The 20,181-nt window shown below is 49.3% G+C and overlaps 6 protein-coding genes across 6 annotated transcripts; 2 read left to right on the top strand and 4 right to left on the bottom strand.

Moving 5' to 3' along the window:
• Positions 1-617: 617 nt before the first annotated feature.
• On the bottom strand, positions 618-2,524 carry ANOM_005697 (FAD-dependent oxidoreductase; the record flags this gene model as incomplete). The annotated part of the gene is made up of 4 exons (XM_015550954.1): positions 618-800; positions 865-1,933; positions 1,996-2,196; positions 2,259-2,524. 4 exons carry the CDS (start codon positions 2,522-2,524, stop codon positions 618-620), a joined length of 1,719 nt encoding a protein of 572 aa, XP_015408004.1.
• Positions 2,525-3,976: 1,452 nt separating this feature from the next.
• On the top strand, positions 3,977-5,084 carry ANOM_005698 (uncharacterized protein; the record flags this gene model as incomplete). The annotated part of the gene is made up of 5 exons (XM_015550955.1): positions 3,977-3,980; positions 4,021-4,118; positions 4,162-4,556; positions 4,610-4,705; positions 4,766-5,084. 5 exons carry the CDS (start codon positions 3,977-3,979, stop codon positions 5,082-5,084), a joined length of 912 nt encoding a protein of 303 aa, XP_015408001.1.
• A 2,567-nt stretch (positions 5,085-7,651) lies between these two features.
• On the bottom strand, positions 7,652-8,683 carry ANOM_005699 (uncharacterized protein; the record flags this gene model as incomplete). Its single annotated transcript, XM_015550956.1, has 1 exon — positions 7,652-8,683. The coding sequence occupies one exon, from the start codon at positions 8,681-8,683 to the stop codon at positions 7,652-7,654; it is 1,032 nt and encodes a 343-aa protein (XP_015408000.1).
• A 2,074-nt stretch (positions 8,684-10,757) lies between these two features.
• Positions 10,758-12,878, bottom strand: ANOM_005700 (RTA1 domain-containing protein; the record flags this gene model as incomplete). Its single annotated transcript, XM_015550957.1, has 5 exons — positions 10,758-11,007; positions 11,061-11,570; positions 11,949-12,375; positions 12,449-12,697; positions 12,764-12,878. 5 exons carry the CDS (start codon positions 12,876-12,878, stop codon positions 10,758-10,760), a joined length of 1,551 nt encoding a protein of 516 aa, XP_015407996.1.
• Positions 12,879-14,948: 2,070 nt separating this feature from the next.
• On the top strand, positions 14,949-17,369 carry ANOM_005701 (threonine/serine exporter family protein; the record flags this gene model as incomplete). The annotated part of the gene is made up of 1 exon (XM_015550958.1): positions 14,949-17,369. The coding sequence occupies one exon, from the start codon at positions 14,949-14,951 to the stop codon at positions 17,367-17,369; it is 2,421 nt and encodes an 806-aa protein (XP_015407993.1).
• Positions 17,370-17,622: 253 nt separating this feature from the next.
• ANOM_005702 (uncharacterized protein) lies at positions 17,623-18,990 on the bottom strand (the record flags this gene model as incomplete). Its single annotated transcript, XM_015550959.1, has 1 exon — positions 17,623-18,990. One exon carries the CDS (start codon positions 18,988-18,990, stop codon positions 17,623-17,625), a length of 1,368 nt encoding a protein of 455 aa, XP_015407995.1.
• Positions 18,991-20,181: the final 1,191 nt, after the last annotated feature.

Raw genomic sequence — 20,181 nt, forward strand, 5'->3', positions numbered from 1 at the left:
CCTCCATAAATCCATAACAGCCATCCACCTACGAGCAAATCTCAACTCATGCTATAGGAATCCTGTGAAAAGAAAGTTTCAGGACAGTAAATACCAAGAGCAGTGTAAAAAATGTAGGCTCTGGATCAACCCAGAGTTTCTAAACACAAAGACGACAAGAATAACGCGAAGAAAAAAGCAAGAAGAGCATGAACATGAAGCCTTCAAGATAGGATAGTCAGAAATTCAGTAGTTTCATAAGTATTAAGCGCAATCATTTGATATAAAAAGACCCCACCAAATTCCTTCCGCGATATGTATAGAGTTGTCAGAGGATTTAGAACAGGTTTAATTAGTGAGGCATGGGTTAAACCGGCCGTTTCGGCTTCAAGCTGTTTAAGCTCTATATAGTACATCATTCATAAGCAAATAAGATCTAGAGTATACAACCTTCCATCTCACTGTATCCCCCGCTCCTTAAATTATGAAAGAAAAAGAGGAAAGATGAAGAGTGGAAGTCATGCCTCTCAGACTTGCTTTGCAAGAGTTTCAGGGCATTGTCCCTCTCTTTTGCCTATTCACCAGCACAGGCAACCCAGAGGTAATAACAGGACCTTGGAATGCACTCGTGTCCAGAGTTAGGCACTGGAAGTAGCTGCACGGCACATTCTGCCACTTTCCGAGACGGTCCACTCATCAGAACCAACGGCAGTCAGCCCATAGAAGAGAGAGTGAGGATCGTACTTGGCCTTGATCTCGCGGAGTGTGTCGTAGTTCTTGCCATAAAATGCAGTCTTGAAGTCGGGCTGGCGGAAGTCGGCCTATAGATCGATTGGTGAGCATATGTCAGAATAAGCTAGAATCAACGCTCGAAAATCAACTTACCTCGTTAAGATAAGCGCCGGACTCGGGGGCCAAGTTGCTGATGCTAGGAACCAACACCTCGGTCATCAATTTCTGCTGCGCAAGCATTTCCTCTGGCTCGTTAAACGCCCAGTCTGTATACAGAAGTACGTGGGCAATTGCGTTGCGCCATGCCGGGTTCACGGCATTATAGACGTCGCCAGTGACTTCCTTTGACACATTAACCGCCACGGTGGTGAAGGTAGCACCCGTAGAGAGGATGGTCTTAAAGGCTTCGGTAACGTCATGTCTCGTGCTGTTTTTCTCGACGAGGGACCGAGGGAGAAGCCAGCTGCCATACTGGGAGACTGCAATTTCGACGAGCGGCACCTGGGCATTGAATTGGTCAAGGTAAGTGGGAAAGCTTTCGGCATGATAATCATATGTGATGCCAAGCTTGTCCAGACCATTGAGAAATGGTTGAACAAGGCTCTTAAGCTTCTCCAAGGAAAGACCAGGTGCAGTCATAGGGGAAAGGGAGAAAGAAGTGTTGGTAAGGAAGTTCAGACTCATAATACCTTCATCCACGAAAGAAGGCAAATAAGAGTTGTACAGCTCCACGGCTTTGAAGAACGTCTCGTCAGAAATGTCGGTGGTTGTGAACGTAAGATTCAATCCAGATACCTGACCATCGGCATGAGCCTTAGAGGTCATAGACCAGACAACACCATAGGTGCCACCGCCACCACCAGCCAGTGCCCAGTATAGATCACTGTTCTGTTGACGGTTCGCGACGAGGAGCCTGCCAGTACCATCTATAACCTCCCACTCAAGGACCTGGTCCGCACCAAGTCCGTACTTCGAAGACAGGGAAGAGTGACCGCCACCTTGGCTGTATCCGCCGGCAATACCGACAGAAGGGCACTCTCCGCCGACCACCCGAAGCCCCTGCGCCTGCGCTGCCTCATACGCCTCGATTCCCTGGACACCAGCACCCAGCTTGACAGCCTTTCCTACATACCATTTGTCGTCCCAATCCTTGAATTCGATATCCTTCAGGTGGTGTGTCCAGACTGACAGAGCACCTGCACCGGTAGATTTTCCGTTGTAGCTACGACAGATTAGTTATAATCGGATCAAAAGTAGCTATGGGAAAGTTCAAGGTGATCGTACTCATGGCCGGTGTTACGGATCACAAAACGGATATTGTGCTCATTGGCAAATTGCAATGTCTTGGCGACATGGGCGGGCGTAGAGACATTAACTGCATATCGGACGAAATTGCCAAGGGTACAGGGCTTAGAAACAGGGTGATATGGATCGCATGTGGCATTTGTGAAGAACGGAGCCATAAGAGACGAAGAGGATCGATAGCTGGCCTTGTTAACATTCTCACATTCCATTGCGCGGGGTACAATCTCAACCCAGGAACTTACTGCTCCTCTGGCAAAAGCCAGCCATCTTTCAAAGCTTCACATTTATTTTCATCGTAGTTGGGAGCGTGGCACGGAGCTGCGAGAGGCACAGTAGCCACAAGACGTCCATCGACCGACTGGTTGAAAGCATCCCAGGTCGAAACCGACGGCCAGCAATCATCGCCGGGGAAACATCGGCAAGATGAGCTGTCCGATGCCTCAATTGAGGGGGCAATGGCAACCAGGCCGAGGACAGCCCCCAGTTTGAGGGTATTCAAAGATGGCATTGAGAGTTGTGCGCTGGCCCAAGAGTGCTTGCACGGGGTTAGAAACAATTGACGAGAGTTGAAGAGCCGACATCCTTTTCGGTACTTATGGCTCGGCTACTGAACATTCCGAGCTCGGATAAGTCTCCTGTGCAGCTAATGCCGCTAATGCAGGAAGCATAGTGGCATGAGGTTAGCAGAATTTAGCACTCGCCCCAGCCTTCGCTAGTGAGATGATGTCGGGAACTCCAGGATTCCTTCGGCCCCACAAGACACATTTGTCTAGTTGGATTTATACGAGGTATGCTGGAGGGAGAATATAAGTACCAGGTGGATTTAAGGCCCCCCAGATGTAAACGCCACCCAAGAAAACATGGACGCAGATACAGTTTATATCATACATAAACTATATGCAACTCCGTGGCAACCCCAGTCAAGGGGGCGCTTTTGCCGCGATCTCATCTTAGACTAACAACCTTAACAAGTGAACCAAAGTCAACCCAGGGAAACCCAAGTGGGCCGCTAGCTTTCGGCCCCCAAGCCTTTCCAAATCTTTTCGTTACGTGGCGTTCACGACCCCGGGGTAAATCTTCTACAGTTCCCCGTCAAAGGTTCGGTTAACTGCCTTATTGCCATTTTTTGTACTGTAGTCATATAATTACATAATTTATTTCAATTGATATCTCCGGCTGGATCATTGTTAGATTAATATTCTTTATAATTTCATGATTTTGATTGGGTATATATTTTTACTTCGGAATTACGTAGAGTTTTGTTCAATTCTAGATAGGTTTTGCATATTACTTTCACTGTCATTATTCTAGAAAACTCCCGAGAAATCTATCGTGAAAAACACCTGATAAAAATAGGCGCTTCACGGAAACTTTTCAGGGGGCCTGCCGTAACTAAAGGTTTTCCATGGAGTTGGGGCCAACTAGCTAGCATGACCTGCATTGATAGATTCAAACTCTGTTGTTGTCGCCACTAGCTGTCTGAAAAAGCTCAGAAATGTGTATATCAGTCATGGAAGCAGCCAAAAGCTTATAGTCAGACCCTCTCTCTTCTTTACGCCCTTTGCCCATTTCGCTCCCCTTGGATATCAAGACCAGCTACTATGGGGAGCACGGCTGGGGTCATTCCTCCACCCCCCGGGGTGACGCCTGATTTCGACTATTCTAATCCCAGGGGCTTTAAGACCGAAATGATCATTTTTGGCATTGGACTCTTTCTCAGCACCTTGTTCTTGGCCATGCGTGTATATACTAGGGCATGCTTGTTGTCAAAGTTTGGGTGGGATGATGGTATATCAATCTTTCTTCCTGATACAAGCGAAACGAGTCAAATTGCTAAGTTCAAATAGTATCAATAATTATAGCCTGGGTAGGAAATATCGATAGGGCACAATGGTTCCGGTTTGCTAACAGTAGTGGTTGATTCGAAAAGGTTCTTTCTCTGGCTACACAAATCGCGTGCATGTGTATGTGGTGCTCTCTTGCCGTCACCTTAACACTCGTGAGCATTCATTGACATTATCCCATCAGTGAGCTGCGTATATGGTGGAACTGGAATCCACTTGTGGAATGTGACTCCAGCCATGTTCGATGTCTATCAAAAGGTATCTTGACCCGCCCTATCTCTTATCCACACCGTATTAATAGATCTTGTCCACAAAGACCATCCTGGCCGCCGCCGTTATTTACGTGCCTGCCCTCGCATTCGCCAAAGTCGGCCTGATCATCCTCTATCACCGTATCATCAACAAACAAAATACGTATAAATGGGCGCTTCACATTATCTCGGCTATCATTTGCGGATATAGCGTCGCCATTGTGTTTGCGTTGATCTTTGCATGCAACCCTATTCAGAGGAGTTGGGACTCCTCGATCACACGGGGTTCTTGTATTGATCGTAGTGGCTTGTACATTGCAACGGCTGTGACCAATATCGTGTCGGACCTGGCCCTTATCGTGGTTCCTGTCCCGCTGGTGTTAGGCCTACAGATGCCACGAGTCCAAAAGCTTGGACTTCTCTTCATGTTCGTCGTTGGCTGCGCGTGCGTATTTCGGTGCCAGTCCTACTGATCATGCGATACTAAGCAACCTCCAGTACCTTTATTACGAGCATTTTGCGACTCACCACCCTGATTCCTACCCTTACAGCAACAGACGTTACATACGCCATAGCAGATGCACAACTTTGGATGTAAGATTCCTTATTCCTTGTACAACACCACACAGTGCTGACACCTCGTCTCTCCCACAGTTACGTCGAAGCGAACCTCATTATTATTTGTCCCTGTCTGCCATTCCTCCGACAGTTTCTGCGATACTACTCCCCCTCCTGGATTGGCGAAGCCAGCAGCTCCGGCCAACGCTACTTTGGCTACTATGGCACAGGGAGCGCCCCGCGCAGCCGGCGCAAGCAGGGCCTCACTCTTCTACAGGATGACATCGCGCTCGCCGAGAGCACCGAAAGCACGCATAGTCAATCGCATATTATCAAAGAGGTTCAGTGGCAGGTGATCGAAGAGCAAGGGAATGCGGAGTCGGCAGCTAGGGTTGGTCTCTCACATCGGGTTTAGCACGTCGATTCAGGGGTACGAACCATCCATACCTCAACTCAACATTGCCGATCGGCGACCAAGATGCAACATCTTCGAACGAAGAAAAAAAAAGAAAGCCACTTAGTGGCTTCGAACATCCAGGCAAATGCATGGGAAAGAACCATCACGCCAAAAACACTCGCCGTTCGGAAGCGAGATCCGGCAAGGCTACCAGCTTAAAACCTCTCACCATGAGGGCGCATTACCTAAAGCTCTCAGTAAAAGTGAAACAATTTCATTTACGTGGCCCTCTCATTGGACAATCATAGATAGACTACTTTCGTTAGTTCAAAAACGCGACTTTACATAATATATTAGCCCTGAGGAAAGGAACTCATCTCCGTTGCAGATGGATGAGTCTTGTACGCCGAAGTAAGGGCTAGCGCGGTGGCTGATTGTTGACACAATCCAAGACGCCGATCACACACTAGTGGCCCCATCTCGCCTGTTCGTGTCGCGCATGATTGGGCTTGGTCCCTTCAGATCCTCTCTTGATTGAGAAGCGCCCGCATAGGCCGTCGGCGATTCTCACCAGTGCAGGTGGCCGACTGGGAACGCTGTCGCGTGTGCTTTTTGATTTCTGACTCCCGTTTCGGAACTTTCCGCCACTTATCGTTGGCATAGTCGCTCTTGATATTAAATTTGAAATATTTCCTTCGCCTAGACTTTATTAAATCAAATTTGAATTTTACTGGTTGAAATATTGAAATCGATTCTCATAAGATTATTCTTGAATAACCATAACCTAGACATGACTCGTGTAGTGTGGAATTCAAGTCCATGTAAGCACTCTAAATTCCGCAGGGAAAGAAATCCTATATCATATTCTCTTAAGTAGACTTTCAGTATGCGCTCCAACTCTCCAACTCTCCAACTCACCCAAGGTTCCAGTCCACGGTACAGATAGACGGAGCGGAGAACATGTCCGGTCGACGAGGGAAAAGACACCATCTCGAGCGGATCCAGCGGGCGGGTCGGCGGCGGACCGAGCGCGGATAAATGTCCAGCACCGACCAAGTGTACCAGAGGAACCTATATCGGGTAATAGTATATCATTGCCCAGTGATTACTTCGGACTCCGGAGGGTTACAAATGTCCGCCATATGGCACTAGAAGCGAGCTACCTGTACCCTAATAAATAGTTTAAGCGATTCAAGCAGTTCAGGCAGCTGGCTTATAGTTTCATTCAGTGGTATAATCCTGCCAGATACACCCACCGTCTTATAGGTAAATGGTGCAAAAGGACAATTTTCCACCAATCAGAAGCCAGATCCTTTCGCGCAGCCCTCTACCATGCTTGCTACGTTTCGCTTCGCTGCACAAAATACTTCTAGGGTACTAGTGCTTAAAGGTTAGTATACTTTGGTTTATATACTAGAGAAACGTTTTTAGCTTTTGTATTTCTATAAAATGTTTGCTCACGGATCCGATGGCGATTCGGTATGCTGACGATACCGCGTGAGACATCTTTCCAGTCGTGACATATATATTCTGGGCCGGATCACCATACAATGAGGACTGAATACGCGGCTCTAACCAGCGTGCTGCATTCCATCCGATCTAACATACATCAACTCACGGAATTTACTAAGGTTCCGATCGCCGAGTCCTTGCCTGAGTCCGACTTTGCGGGTCGGGTTCTGCGTGGACCCCCGGACTGCTCCTCTATGTATGAACTTATTGTAGACTGTGTACAGTCTCTACAGGCTGTATAGGACAGTGCGATATATCAAGGAGGAGAGAAGCTACTAATATTCAAAATGATACAATAGCAAAACAACGGCATATTGTTAGCTTTATCTAATGAGAATTTTGAGTACAACCAGACACAAGAAAATATTTCAAGGTAGTAGATACCCACAAACACTGTAAACAACAGTCACGTGTGCCTGATTCATGGAACAGTCGTGAAGATCACGCAAAGAACCTCACCTCTACCTCATCTTCTTGAAGCCCCCTTCCCTCCAAACCATGGCTACTGATACCATTCCGCCGCCACTCGTGGTGAGAACTTCTCCACCGTACACTGCAACTGAGACGTACGATTTACTTGAGATTGAGATTGAGAGGTTATCGTGAGAGCTTTTTGAAACGGATGACAGCAACTCTTTTATCTTGTTGGTCTGTATAATACCATGCATGCTATCCGCCAGCGGTCTAACAAGTATCGACAACCTTATATCCCTCGCAAGTCTTGTGGCAAGTATGGCGTCAATATAGGCAGACGACAATACATGTGAAGTGATGTGCCAATGAAAGTCAGCGTCCGGGTAGCGGGTCGTTGCCTATTAGAAACTAGAGATATACTCGGTGTAAAGATGTACTGGTGCTGGTGATGTTGATGATCAATTAGTATCGTGAAGTCTTGGATGAGGGATGAGGGGAGTGGTAGACCTGGCTCGCGGAAACAGACAAGAGGTTTACGCCAGGAGAGATTGAGGCCCTGAAATGACAACTAATCCGGTATATTCTACTGTTTGTTGCATTCCGATTAACGATTAACGAACATGGAACAGCAAGTGAGTGACACCAATCGGTCAGCCCACTTAGTTAATAGGCTCCGTCACCTCTTTCGAGATCCTCAGGATACTATCAAGCTGTTCCTTCGGCACTCTCCCCATTCCACACTCAGTCGCCACGCTGAACCTCTTCCCGGTGGCCTCCTGCGCAGCCTTGATCCGACGTTTCGTCCCCTCGTCGTCGTCGAAATGCACCAATCCCAGTACCAGCCGCGTATCCTCATCCACCGCCAATCCCTTCAACGGCTTAAAGTACGCCACGTCGTCCCGGCTCTTGGGCACAGGCATATGGATCCAATTCACCACGTGTGGTCTGATTGTCTTTGCGATGTCATTCGCGAACTCCACCAACAACGCCAGATCCTCAGGTTCAATCAGATGCTTGCCTTCCAGATCCCCGTAGCACAAATGGAAGCCGACATGAACATCTCCCGGGATTCCCGCGCAGAGACGCTGGATCCGATCCAATACGCCCTGTTTGACGGGAGCAAAGTGTGGCTTGAACGGGAAGCCGTCGGGAAACCGACCTCGCTCATACTCCAAATCAATCACTTCGAAGGGCAAATCCCATTGGATTGCGAGGTCTTGAGCTGGGATGCCGGCTACAATCCCGTTCAGAGAGTCGTGGATACGGCGTTCGTAGAACGGTTCGAGCTCTTCATGGACTTCAGGACGCAAGTGCCCCTGGATGCAGGCTAGGGGTGATGGGAGCGAGACTTGAAATCGTACTCCCGAAGGTATGACGCCTTGATCGCGTAGTTGCACGAATCGCTTATAGGATTCGAGCGCAGCACCATCGTACTGAGAGGGTGCCACGGAATCCTGAGTAAAACCGGGATGGTCGGCGGGTAACTCGGTGCTACCTGGCAAGAACGGGCGGTATGTCTCCTTGGGAAAGCAGGGAAGCTCCCAGCGGATGTAGTTTTGCCGGATGCCTGGTTCGCCGTCTGGGATTGAGTAGAGACGGTCTGGCAGCGCTGCTGGAATTTTCCTGAAAACCTGCTCAGTGTCAGGCAAGGGGATGCTTCCTACCAGGTGCACTCCGATGGGCGAGGTCATGGTGATTGAAACTGCTCTAGTGGTTCGTTGCTCTAGGGGGATAATAGAGAGGAAGAAGGCAAGAGCGAAAGCAAGAGTGAATTCAGAGCAGATAGGTTGGAAACCATGACTTAATCAACAGGCAAGTTAATTTAAACCCCGCTCCGGCGCGAACAGGAACAAAGAATTGGCCACTCATGAACCATGTAAAAGCAGAGCAGATGGATTAGATCCCTAGTCTTAATGCCAGGTATATTCCAGGGATTAGGGCTGCTGCTTGGCAGGGAATGACTGAAAGGTTCTCCGCGCAGAAGGATGATTACACCTCGCTCAGCTAATCCTCATATTGAGCTGCACGGGTGTAGGTGATAGATGTCCATAAATAAGGCTGGAAAGACTCATTTATACTTCAAGCGTTTAACTATTAGCTACGCCGACTACAAGGGTAAGGGCGGTAAACGCATCCCAGTCGATGTCCCGGTTGTCGCCGCCACAGACGCCTCACATATTACAAGTAATCTGTCTATTTTTCTCTTCCTTTGTTCTGATTTTCTGTGGTAATACAGTCCCCAACGTGAGGGGAATGGTCTCAGCTACCCCCCTCGCCCAAAGCCCCGATCGAACTTAGCCGTGGGCTAAATTACGACCCGACCCCTGTCTCCATACCACCATACAGTCCCATTCATGATTCGTTTTGTTTTTAGGTGACCACTACCTCCCTTCCACAGCTAGCTGCTCAGCCGATACCATAGTGTTAGAAATGGCTTCTACTTTCAACTACGAAGCAATGCGTGAAAATTAGAATTGGCAGACTGGTGCTTAAATGTCACGTCTCTGACATGAGAGAGGGGTAGGCAGATGGCTACAGTAGCAAGGCAACACCACGTTAGGGCTACAGCTAGTCGCTCATAGCCGCAGAGTTCTTTGTCCGTCGCTAACTAGCTCGGCTGGTGGCGTAGTTCTTGGCTCACAAGCAAGTATCTGGGAAATACAGAGGCCGTGCCACAAGTCCGCTATGTGTTAGGACAAACCGAACTATGGGTGCTTGGTTTACTTGACCCATTTGTTGCGTCAAATCATTTGTGGGCTGGATGCCGTACTCACTGTTAGGGCCTGTTCCTGTTGAAGGGGACATACTTGACTGTCATGGACCAATCACAACAGAGCCCGGCACCGTCGGTAGAAAATCTTGGCCTGGAGATCCACAGCGGCGAAAAGCCAACCAACGTCTTCATGTTCAAAAAAGATATGGATCTTTAGAGAGAACCAAAAAGAATTGACCGACGCAGGGATCGAACCTGCAATCTCTTGATTCGTAGTCAAGCGCCTTGCCATTGGGCCAGCCGGCCGATTGTTGAGTTTATCCTTTGCCCAAGTGCTTTATGTGCCAAGGCTATAATGTCAAGTTCAACTACACCTGTATGCAGACACACCAAGTAACGTTTTGATGAAATACCACCAAATCAACGGGAAACATAGTTGTGTGTACACGAAGCTTTGACTATTTAGTTTTTTGATGTGTTTGGTATTATTTAGCCTACGCCAAACCATCCAGCCCATCGACGTCCTTGCCCTGGCCCACTATATATATTTCTTATATCTCCTCCAGTATTAGAGCTTCAAACACCACTTTCATTTGGCTGCGCTGTATCCTGCATATCCTTACACTGGTGCAAAATTACATACCTAATCACGATCATATGTAATGATTGTTCCTGGTCTGACCCCCTCTTCAACTCTTCGTTAAACCAAATTGTCGTCACTTGAAAAACTTAGCTTAATTCCTCGCGTCTAGAAAATCAACGCGGTAAAATTCTGGACTGCATGGATTACGAAATGCTCGAGAGCAAAATAGATACAACAGCTCTAGAATCCATTCTCCAAAGATATCTAGTTCCCACAGTGATAGACACTCTGTACAAAGCTCGAGGTTGGTCACCAGCTCGCTCAGCATTTCTGTGACAGTTTCCCAAAGGAGCTCACCGCAAATCTACCCTTCGAACCACTCTGCAAGATGTGAGCTAATGCCCGAGGCAGGGTAAATAAATATACCCAAACATACAGGTATGCAAGAGATTACCTGAAGGTGCTTATCTCACAGATCTATAGTTGCCGAGCCTTCCAGCTCGTAGTTGCGGAAAGGGCCGATGGGGTGATCAGACACCAGGGCAGCATATTCCGTCAACGCCGACCCTAGGTCCTTGAATCGGTAGTGTCCTCGGGATTCGCCGATACTCTGTGATGCCGAGCGTCCTGTCAAAGATGGATCGAGATCGTTGGTGTCAAGGCTCCCTTGGACTATGATACCGGGGCCCACGACCGCATGGATTTTCAGTGCAACCAAACTATCGAGGACCTGTGAGAATATTCTCTGTAGGAGGTTCGTGAAGAGACAAACAAAATTGCATTCCTCATAGCGCCCCCAAGTGTCGCTTTACTTCGCTCCAACTCCGCGGCCAAAGCAATAATTTCCTTTCGCTTGAAATACCACATCATGTTTCGACGGCTGAATCTTCGTTGGATTGGTAATGTAACATCAGTCGTATCAGTTATCGTCGTGTCCTGAGATGAGGAACCATCAACTCGGAGATGTGGTTGAAGTTTCTCCAAAATCGCTTCACACGCCAAGGAGCAATTTTCAATCGGGATCTTCAGCGTCTCTAAGGCTGTCATAAGCTCCGCGTCTCTGCTTACGACTGTTGTTACTGTGTCGCTGCGGAGGGAGCTTTCCAGATTGGAGATCGTCATGTAGAATGCATGGGCATCTCGGCTGATGGTGATAATCTCTTGGGGTGCATTCTGAACAACCGAGCAGAAGTTATAAAGCTCCAGGGCGGCTTTACAAGCGGTCTGTGCTAGTTGCAAAACAGCTGCAACTGTACCAATCACCGATCCAGGATCTGCCATCCTCGGGTTCTAATTAACGAGTATCCCACAGAAGTATCAAACGGTTGATGAAAGGAACCAAAGCAACTGTTATATTAGCCTCGTTCTTCAGCCTCATCCCCTCCCACGTGATGGCCTCCTTGCGCCACCTTCCAAAATCATATATGATTTACTTTATAGCCACCTTTGATGACCGGCAATAAATAAAAGCCACCCCAAATGCGAAGTAAAACGATTATCTTTTGCCCGATTGTTTGTTCTAACAGTTTGATGGTAGAAGTTTGTAAGAAAATTGTAAACTAAAAGATGAAGTATGCTTCTATGCTTTCATATACATAACCTCAATTATCGAAAGTGATGGAGCCCGTCTCTTCTAAAATAGATATAAGATTATACTCACGGTACTGCACTATACGTGTCTTTCAGTTCATAATCCGCTTCATTAGCCAGCAGCTGCCCAATTCCGCTAGGGTGGCAGATATTGAAGATCACCATGGCGATCAATATCAGCACCGCATCAAAGATATAGAGGAAAATTTCGTGATGCAGGAGATAGCCATTATTCCCCTGCAGATACTCGACCAAGCGGAATACAGACCGGATCATGATCAGCATGCTTGAAGCGTATAACACATTCATATGCTTCCTCCAGGGGATCTCGGGTAAGTGGCATCGCGGGATAGGGTATTTCTTCAATTTCATATCGAACGAGCCTGCCGTGATGATGAAAAATCCAAAGAAAAATATTTGGACGAAAAGTCCGATGACGATGATTTTCTCTCCTAGCTTCATGCTGTCAAGGGTGCCGCCGCTTTGGATACCTCCGCCTAGAAATCGAAGAGATATTTAGTACTGTTCTGGTGGTGGTTATTCGTACTAATGGGTTGTATCGTCACTAACCAGAGCCTTGCAGGAGGAAAGACAGCACGTCGCCCGTCACAAAGACTTTAGTTAACCATTTTTTTCTCATGATTGCGTGCGACTCTGCCCGTAGAACTAATATTATTCGTCCGAGGAACATGTATATCGAAGCGGCGAGCAAGGCTGGCGCAAGGAGCAGGAATAAGGTTTGGATGAGATATGGTCCCAAGGTCCAATTCGGGGATTCCCGACTGGACATGGCGCGCCCAATATATCCGAGTACCTCGACTGCTCAAGTTAGCATTCCTTGCTTATTAAAAGCATGAGTTTCCCTACGAGAGAAGGCTCACTAACATATGCCGCCAATCACAAAAGGGAGAAAGAACCAAGTTCGGGTTCGGACCATCTGGTAGATATGAAAGAGTGTTGTGCCGGCGAAAAGAATGATGAAGACAACAGCACCCGCCATACTCGGGTCATAGTGATAAAAGGAAAATGATATTGCATCCCCTGTTGGGCTGCTGTCCGTACGGTGTGTAATCATGTTCATCTCTTGCTGCCAGAATAACCTTCGATGCAACAGGGCTGTATGATGTGGTCGTGAGAGAACAAGGCCAGCACACTGAAAGACAGTACTTTTAAATCGAATATCTAGCCACGCTGCAGAATTGAAGGAACAAGCAAAACTAGGCAGAAGAAAATCCATCATGAAGGATACTGTGGCATAGCCAATAATCATAGGCCCAGAGGTTCAACACTTCCATACTTCTAAATAGCCTCGCTTGGCGGCAACAGACATTAAGTCAAAAGGACTATGTATGAACTATGTGGAGATGTTTCAGATTATATTTTCCCAGATATGATGTTAAAATAGCACTTCCAGAGGTTAATGAGTTTTCTCAGTGCTATTTCATCGTCGGATTCGTTTTCGTTCTCGCGTTCGGGAAAGCCGCACGGTAGTCAAATCTTAGTCGACCCACAGGCGATGATAAGGGAGTAGGCTCTAGCTGAGAGATCAGGGTTGAGAAAATTGTTTTCCTCATTTGCCTCGTATTTGTCTCGCTCTCGTACTCGCTCCTAGGTCACAGTAGTGCGAGTCCAGTATTGTAGAAATCCTGACTCTCGACTTAACGTAGGCATCAACGGAACTAGTATATCCGATGCAGGGCTCAATTGGCAAGGTGGTTCTATATTTAGATGCGTGTCGTTAACTCGGACGATCATTTACATTATCTCGGTCTGAGAGTAATATAAGAAGCCGTCTAGACAATTCCAATAGATGTAAATTTGAAATGTTGGTTCACTGAACAGCTTCCCGGTGCTTTTGGCCTGGCACCCGCATGATGTGCTTGTGTAAGTATGTACATAAGCGTCTCGGGAATGCTACATTGTTCATACCTCTCGCAAGGAAGATCACGTCTTGACTGAAATTAAGCTCTATCAATTAGCTGCTCTGGTTTCGTGTGGAGGACTGTTTCTGACCTTAAAGGAATTCAAAGCCTGCACATAGAGAACACCACAGTGGTATCTCTCGATCCTACGCAATCGGCCGGTAATCTAGACCACGAGATATGGTTACCGGCCTGCTTAACCTTTCCCGAGTTCATCCTACAAGATCCGGAGGTTTATGCCGTGGGTTCCGACTCCGATTTGTCGCCGGCATCTTCTCGGGTACAGAGAGTTCTACGATCGCCCTATGACCGACCGATGTTTATCGTGGAATGTCCGAATTAAAAGTTGATGTGACTATGCCAACGTTCTAGATCGGACCTATCGAACTCTGAAGTTGAAAAACAATGTCTAGACCGCCGACGGTCCACATTCAAAGCTTTTCCATGGCCAGAATATCCCACCCCAACTGAATGATCGACTCTGCAGCACTAGCACATACTACTAAACGAACAAGATATGGCCAACAAAAAGGCATTGAGACGCTCTTTAGGGGCATTATTCAGTAATACTCAAGCTGGTGTGATAGCGTCCACAGGTCCTATAAACTCGAAAACTCCGATGTTCCTCTGGACCCACATACTGCCTGTTTGCGTCATAGACTGTTCTCCCAGTGCGTCAACGTCCAGGGAGTTCCACACCAGCTGTCCACTCCGATAAAGCTGTCAGTGGTGCCTTTCGGTGGTGTTATCGTGTGCTGATCCATATATGACGTTGATCTACCCGTGGTAGGGCCCGTTATGGATTTCCATGCTGCACCCTATGCCCATTTTCTATTCTTGGACGACCGACCATCCCGTAGACGTCCTCCGTTTTATCATCGTGCCCAAAGTCTCGACCATCTTGAATAATACTGACTAACGCTGTCGTGACTGCGGGCCATCCTGAAGTTTATCCGAGCCATGTGGTTTTGCTGCTATTCATGTTTCACTTGCGTCTGGATATAAACAACAATACCCTACACTAGTCTGCATGTTTTCATATACACTCGAGACACTATCACACGCCATAGCTTTCCATCGTGTAGGGTGAAACCCCCTACATCCCACACCTTTACCCCTGACTATTCAAACTCCCCCACACCAGCCCCATGCCGCAGAACCGCCGCGACAGTGAAGCGAGCCAGAGTTCATTAATCAGCTACCGGAGTGTCGAGAACCAAAGTCCAGGGACCCCTGAGCATCATGCAGGGACACAAGGGACCAATCCGGATAACGTCAGCCCGACCCACGTATCACCGTCTCGGCATCGGGTCCATTTCGGTACGGACCTGAGATACGAATATGGTGATGTTGACACGGAGTCAGAGGGATCACCCGAAGAGCTACCTCCTGAACGTCGTCGATCCACGCAGAGATCTGTGGATATCACCGAGGCACGACCGAGGAAACAATCCATTTATCTTAGTCAGCCTCAGGGGACAGATAGTGTTGATTTCGAGAAAGAGTCCCTAGCTCAGCCTTCTCACACTGGTATTGGTGATTCGCTGCTAAGCCGACTTAACCAGCTGAGACATGCGGCGACGAAGAAGGCGAGAGAGTGCGCGGCTCGGCTGGGCCGTCCACCTTCTGATGAAGGAGACGTGCGTGCTATGCAATACCGTCCTGAATCGGCGGTCAGTAGCGAGCTCACGCTTTCTGAGAAGGGGTATGACCATCACAGATCGAGCTCTGAGGCCCATCGGCTTGTCCGAGAATTGTCACAGGATAAAATGGCATATCATCGGCCCGGACATAACAAACACTATCCGCACAAGGGTCCGGATTACTGGGGTAGTCCTGCTGACGCGTGGAATGGGGCGGGTATACGACGCCGTGGGAGTAATGGAGGTGTTTTGTCCCAGCTTCTGAAACTCAACGGAGCTCTGGATCATGTACATATAGGCGTACCGTCGAACATAAGTCAGTCTCCTAGAGAGATCGGGACGCCTCTGAGTGGAAGCCCATCTGGGACAACTACGCCACGGAAAATGAAATGGTATAAGAAGCCGCCGAATATGTCGCCTAACACTCTGGCTGCCACCTCGACGAATATCAGTGGGGCGAGCACACCGGTCTCAAGTGAAATACTTACAGCTGCCTCGAAACGGCGCAGCAAGCAATCGCCGGGGAATATGAGGCTCGAGGATGAAATTCAAATTACTCTACAGATTGCACAGATTATCGCGCGCGAGAGGTACATTATGCAGCTGTGCAAGGCACTCATGGTCTTCGGGGCCCCCACGCATCGCTTAGAGGAGTACATGCAAATGACCGCGAAGGTCCTCCAAGTGGATAGCCAGTACCTCTACGTCCCCGGCTGCATGATAATGTCTTTTGACGATCCCTCGACCCGAACCGCGGAAGTCAAACTCGTCCGCGTCTCACAGGGCGTCGACCTAGGCCGTCTCTCCGAAACTCACAACATCTACAAAAACGTCATCCACGACGTTATAGGCATTGAGGAAGCAACCCAAGAACTGGAAGACATCATGAAACGAAAACCCCGGTACAACAAGCTCATCATCGTGCTAGTCTGTGGCCTAGCCACCGCCATGGTCGGCCCATTCGCCTTCGGCGCCAGACCCATCGACATGCCCATCATCTTCTGCAACGGCTGTCTGCTCGGCATCATGCAGCATGTCATCGCGCCACGCTCAGTTCTCTACTCAAACGTCTTCGAAGTAACAGCCGCAGTGCTAACCTCCTTCATTGCGCGCGCCATCGGCAGCATAACAACCACCATCCACGGCACGCCCAACCAATACCTCTTCTGCTTTTCCGCCATCGCCCAATCCTCCATCGCCCTCATTCTCCCAGGGTACACCGTCCTCTGTAGCAGTCTGGAACTCCAATCCCACAAGATCGTCCCGGGCTCCATCCGCATGGTCTACGCAATCATCTACTCCCTCTTCCTCGGCTACGGCGTCACGGTCGGAACAACCATCTACGGCCTCATCGACCGCTCCGCAACATCCAACACAACCTGCCCCAACATCCTCGGCTTCGAAAACCCCTACGTAGCCCGCTTCCCATTCGTCGTCGCCTTCTCCATCTGCCTCCTGATCATCAACCAGGGGAAATGGAAACAGGGCCCCGTAATGGTCATCATCGCCTTCACAGGCTACGTGACTAATTACTTCGTAACCAAGCGTCTCGGGACAAACACCCAGGTCGCCAACACCGTCGGCGCATTCGCCATAGGCGTCATGGGAAACCTGTACAGTCGACTGTGGCACGGACACGCAGCCACCGCCATTTTACCGGGGATATTTGTCCTCGTGCCGTCTGGTCTTGCGGCGTCCGGATCGCTGATTGCGGGCGTGGAGTCGGCGGATGCCATTCGGTCGAATGTCACCCGGAATGCGACTCATGGGGTTGCTCAGTCTGCTGGGGCGGGACAGCAGAAGTCCGTCCAGGATCTCGGGTTTGGGATGGTGCAGGTTGCTATTGGGATTACGGTTGGGCTGTTTGTGGCTGCTTTGGTGGTGTATCCGTTGGGGAAGAGGAGGAGTGGCTTGTTTAGCTTTTAGCTTTCTTGCTTTGGGGTGGGTTTAAAATAAAATAGATATTCTGGACGTGTCTTGGGAATGGTCTCGTATGGCTTTACTGTCTGATTCAAGAGCTAATAAAAAGCCCAATAAATAAGCTGCTCTATTGATTAAGATAACCACATTAATAACTATACTTGCAGATCTACTGCTTCATGTGCCGGCACAGAGTGTCCCAATCGATATCCCCATCCAACGGATGCGATGTACATAATAGTATACAGGACGTGCTACATTACTGACTCTCCCTGGAGAGCATCGACCCCACCATCTCTAACAGATACCGCTCCCGATAGAGCAGCACCCTCCGCCCGTCCAGTTGGAGGTACTGACGGCAAAGATCACGCAGTTGGGTCTGCATTGGGACAGGAACGCGGAGGAGGTGGTCGGGAGACACTGTGATCTCGGTGTGCTCTGAAGAGGAAGATGGGTGACGGAAGACGGCGTCGCGGACGTCGGGAGGAACGGATTTATCGTGTGCGAGCCAGTCGCAGAGGGAATCGAACAGGTCATTTGTGATCATGAATTGGACAAGTGAGTCCAGACTCGTCCAGTCAAGGGCCTCGCTCGGCGAGGGCAGAGCACCGAGTGCGTTGTACAGGGTGACCGTAGAGGCGAGACTATCCAGTAGTGGTCCATCTTTTTCTTCGTCACGGATTTCTTGCGTCTCGCGGAGTAGGATACCCCGTTGATCGTAGTCGCCGACAATCGGGCGGTCGTAGCCCAGCTGGGTTCGCCAGAACCGGTTGCATAGCAGCTGCAGTACCATACAGGGCGCTAGCACCACGTATCCCCACCACATTTGGGCTGTGACCATGGAGGCAGCACCGGCGATGAGTCCAGTGAGCCCGGAAACGACTGCGTGCCACTTGAATTTGCTGAAGCGGAGGTGTAGACGGTCGCGGAACGGGGACAGAGCCGGGGTGCGCGCACATAGTCTATCGTAGCGGTGGAATCGACGGGCAAGGTAGACGGACCAGACCGCGTTGACGACGCCGAAGGCTGCTGCGAAGGAGTTTCCCACGAACCCCGACAGGAGGTTACTGGCATGGAAGACTTTCGGGTGGGCTCCCCAGATGGCCATGATCGTACCAGTACCGACCAGGAGGGCGCCCAGACCGAGGAAAACGTCCATGGCGACACGGTCAATCAGCTCTGTGCCCAATTCGCGCCAGCCAAGGCCAAGGCGGCTGTCGATCAGCCGCATCAAATCTGGGTCGGGGTTGGAGGATGCGAGGTAATCGCGTTTCAGCGATTGTAGATATCGGCGTTCAGCACGGAGCAGTTTGACATTCCGCCAACTGAGAATAAAGTCGCGCAGGGCGACAATACTCATCATCAAAGCGATCGGTCCTCCAATGGCCATCAGGATCATTGCATGTCGGGGTACGGGGATCTCATTCCACACGTTGGCCGCGAAATCCCCGGCATTCGCGAACTCGAGAAATCCCGTGCTCGCCAATAAACTGTTCCGGTACCAGTGAGGGTGGACCAAATGCAATCGTCCGCGCCGACGGACGACAGTCACCATAGGGACGATCTTTCCCGGTTCATTCTCTTCCTGGAGAAAGAGCTCGGGTTTCGATTCGGAGGGGGGACACATTGGGCGACCGGAGGAGACTCGCTCCTCCAGAAGAGCGAAGTCAAAGAGGGGGCGGGAGGAAAGTCGAAGAGGAAAGAGGAGATTGGTGTGTGAGAAACAAGAGAGAGGAAAGAGAGGGGAAGGGGGAAAGAAAGAAAGAAGGGTGACACCCTGATTGAACGGAACGGGTAACGATAAAAAAAATGAAAGGGAAAGGGGAGCAGGACGACTAATAAGAATGGAATGTCGGTCACGGACCTGGACGAAAAGAGCTGCAAGCAATGAACTGGGGGAACCCGGCCGAGGTCCGCCATTGGTCAACCACGGATGACTGATTGACTTTTCGCTGAACTTGGCGTTGCCTTGTAGGGCTGAAAGTGGACTGCCACTAGTAGTCATTCCGTCTTCTAAACTAGTCATCCTCCATCTGGGCGATCCTGAAGAACTAGAAGGATTCGACAATTTCCCTCGGTCCTCCTTCTTGCGATCTTGATCACCGGCGGCATGCATACCTCCCTTGACCGCTCATCACCTTCCCAACACATCCCTCGACTGCATGAACAAGCATCTGCATCCATGCCCATCCCTACCCAATCCACGTATCAACTCTATACTGCAGGAAACATGCGCAACAGGCCGACGACTGACGTATCTATCATAAGCTGCGTAAGCCTCGGTTTCCAAACCACCCGTGTCCCGCTAGAATCCAGATCCTTCGCCAATCCCATGTCTCAGCCCTACCGTGGAGTTGACCCATTTCGGAGATGACCTATTTCACGAAATGAGGGGATCTCATGCCGTTCCGTCTTTCCGAAGGGTCCACTCTGCCTGTCAAAGTCTCAGTTACGTACTGAGGATACGTAGCAAAGCGTGGTTGGATCTGATGTTTGGGGAACGGTATCCATGTGGGAAATGGCTTTTCACAGTAGGAGGGGAGTGATTGAGAGCGCACGCCCTTTCCCAGTCAAGGCACGTGGACTCACTTGACGTAGAATATAAGCCATGTGACCCATGCAGGCTGTTGTGTTACATGTCGTCTGTCCGAGAAAAGACGGATGGATGATCGTGCTCCGTTCACCGCTTGCGGACGTGACAAACATATATTTCCTCACCATGGATCAGTGTTGCGACTAACACATTTTCTTAAGCCATCGTTTCCCTTGCTTTCTGTCCTCTTGCAGTGAATTATCACTTTCTATTTTAAGACTAAGA

Source organism: Aspergillus nomiae (assembly GCF_001204775.2).
Source record: "Aspergillus nomiae NRRL 13137 chromosome Unknown contig00093, whole genome shotgun sequence".
NCBI classification, from domain to species: Eukaryota; Fungi; Ascomycota; class Eurotiomycetes; order Eurotiales; family Aspergillaceae; genus Aspergillus; species Aspergillus nomiae.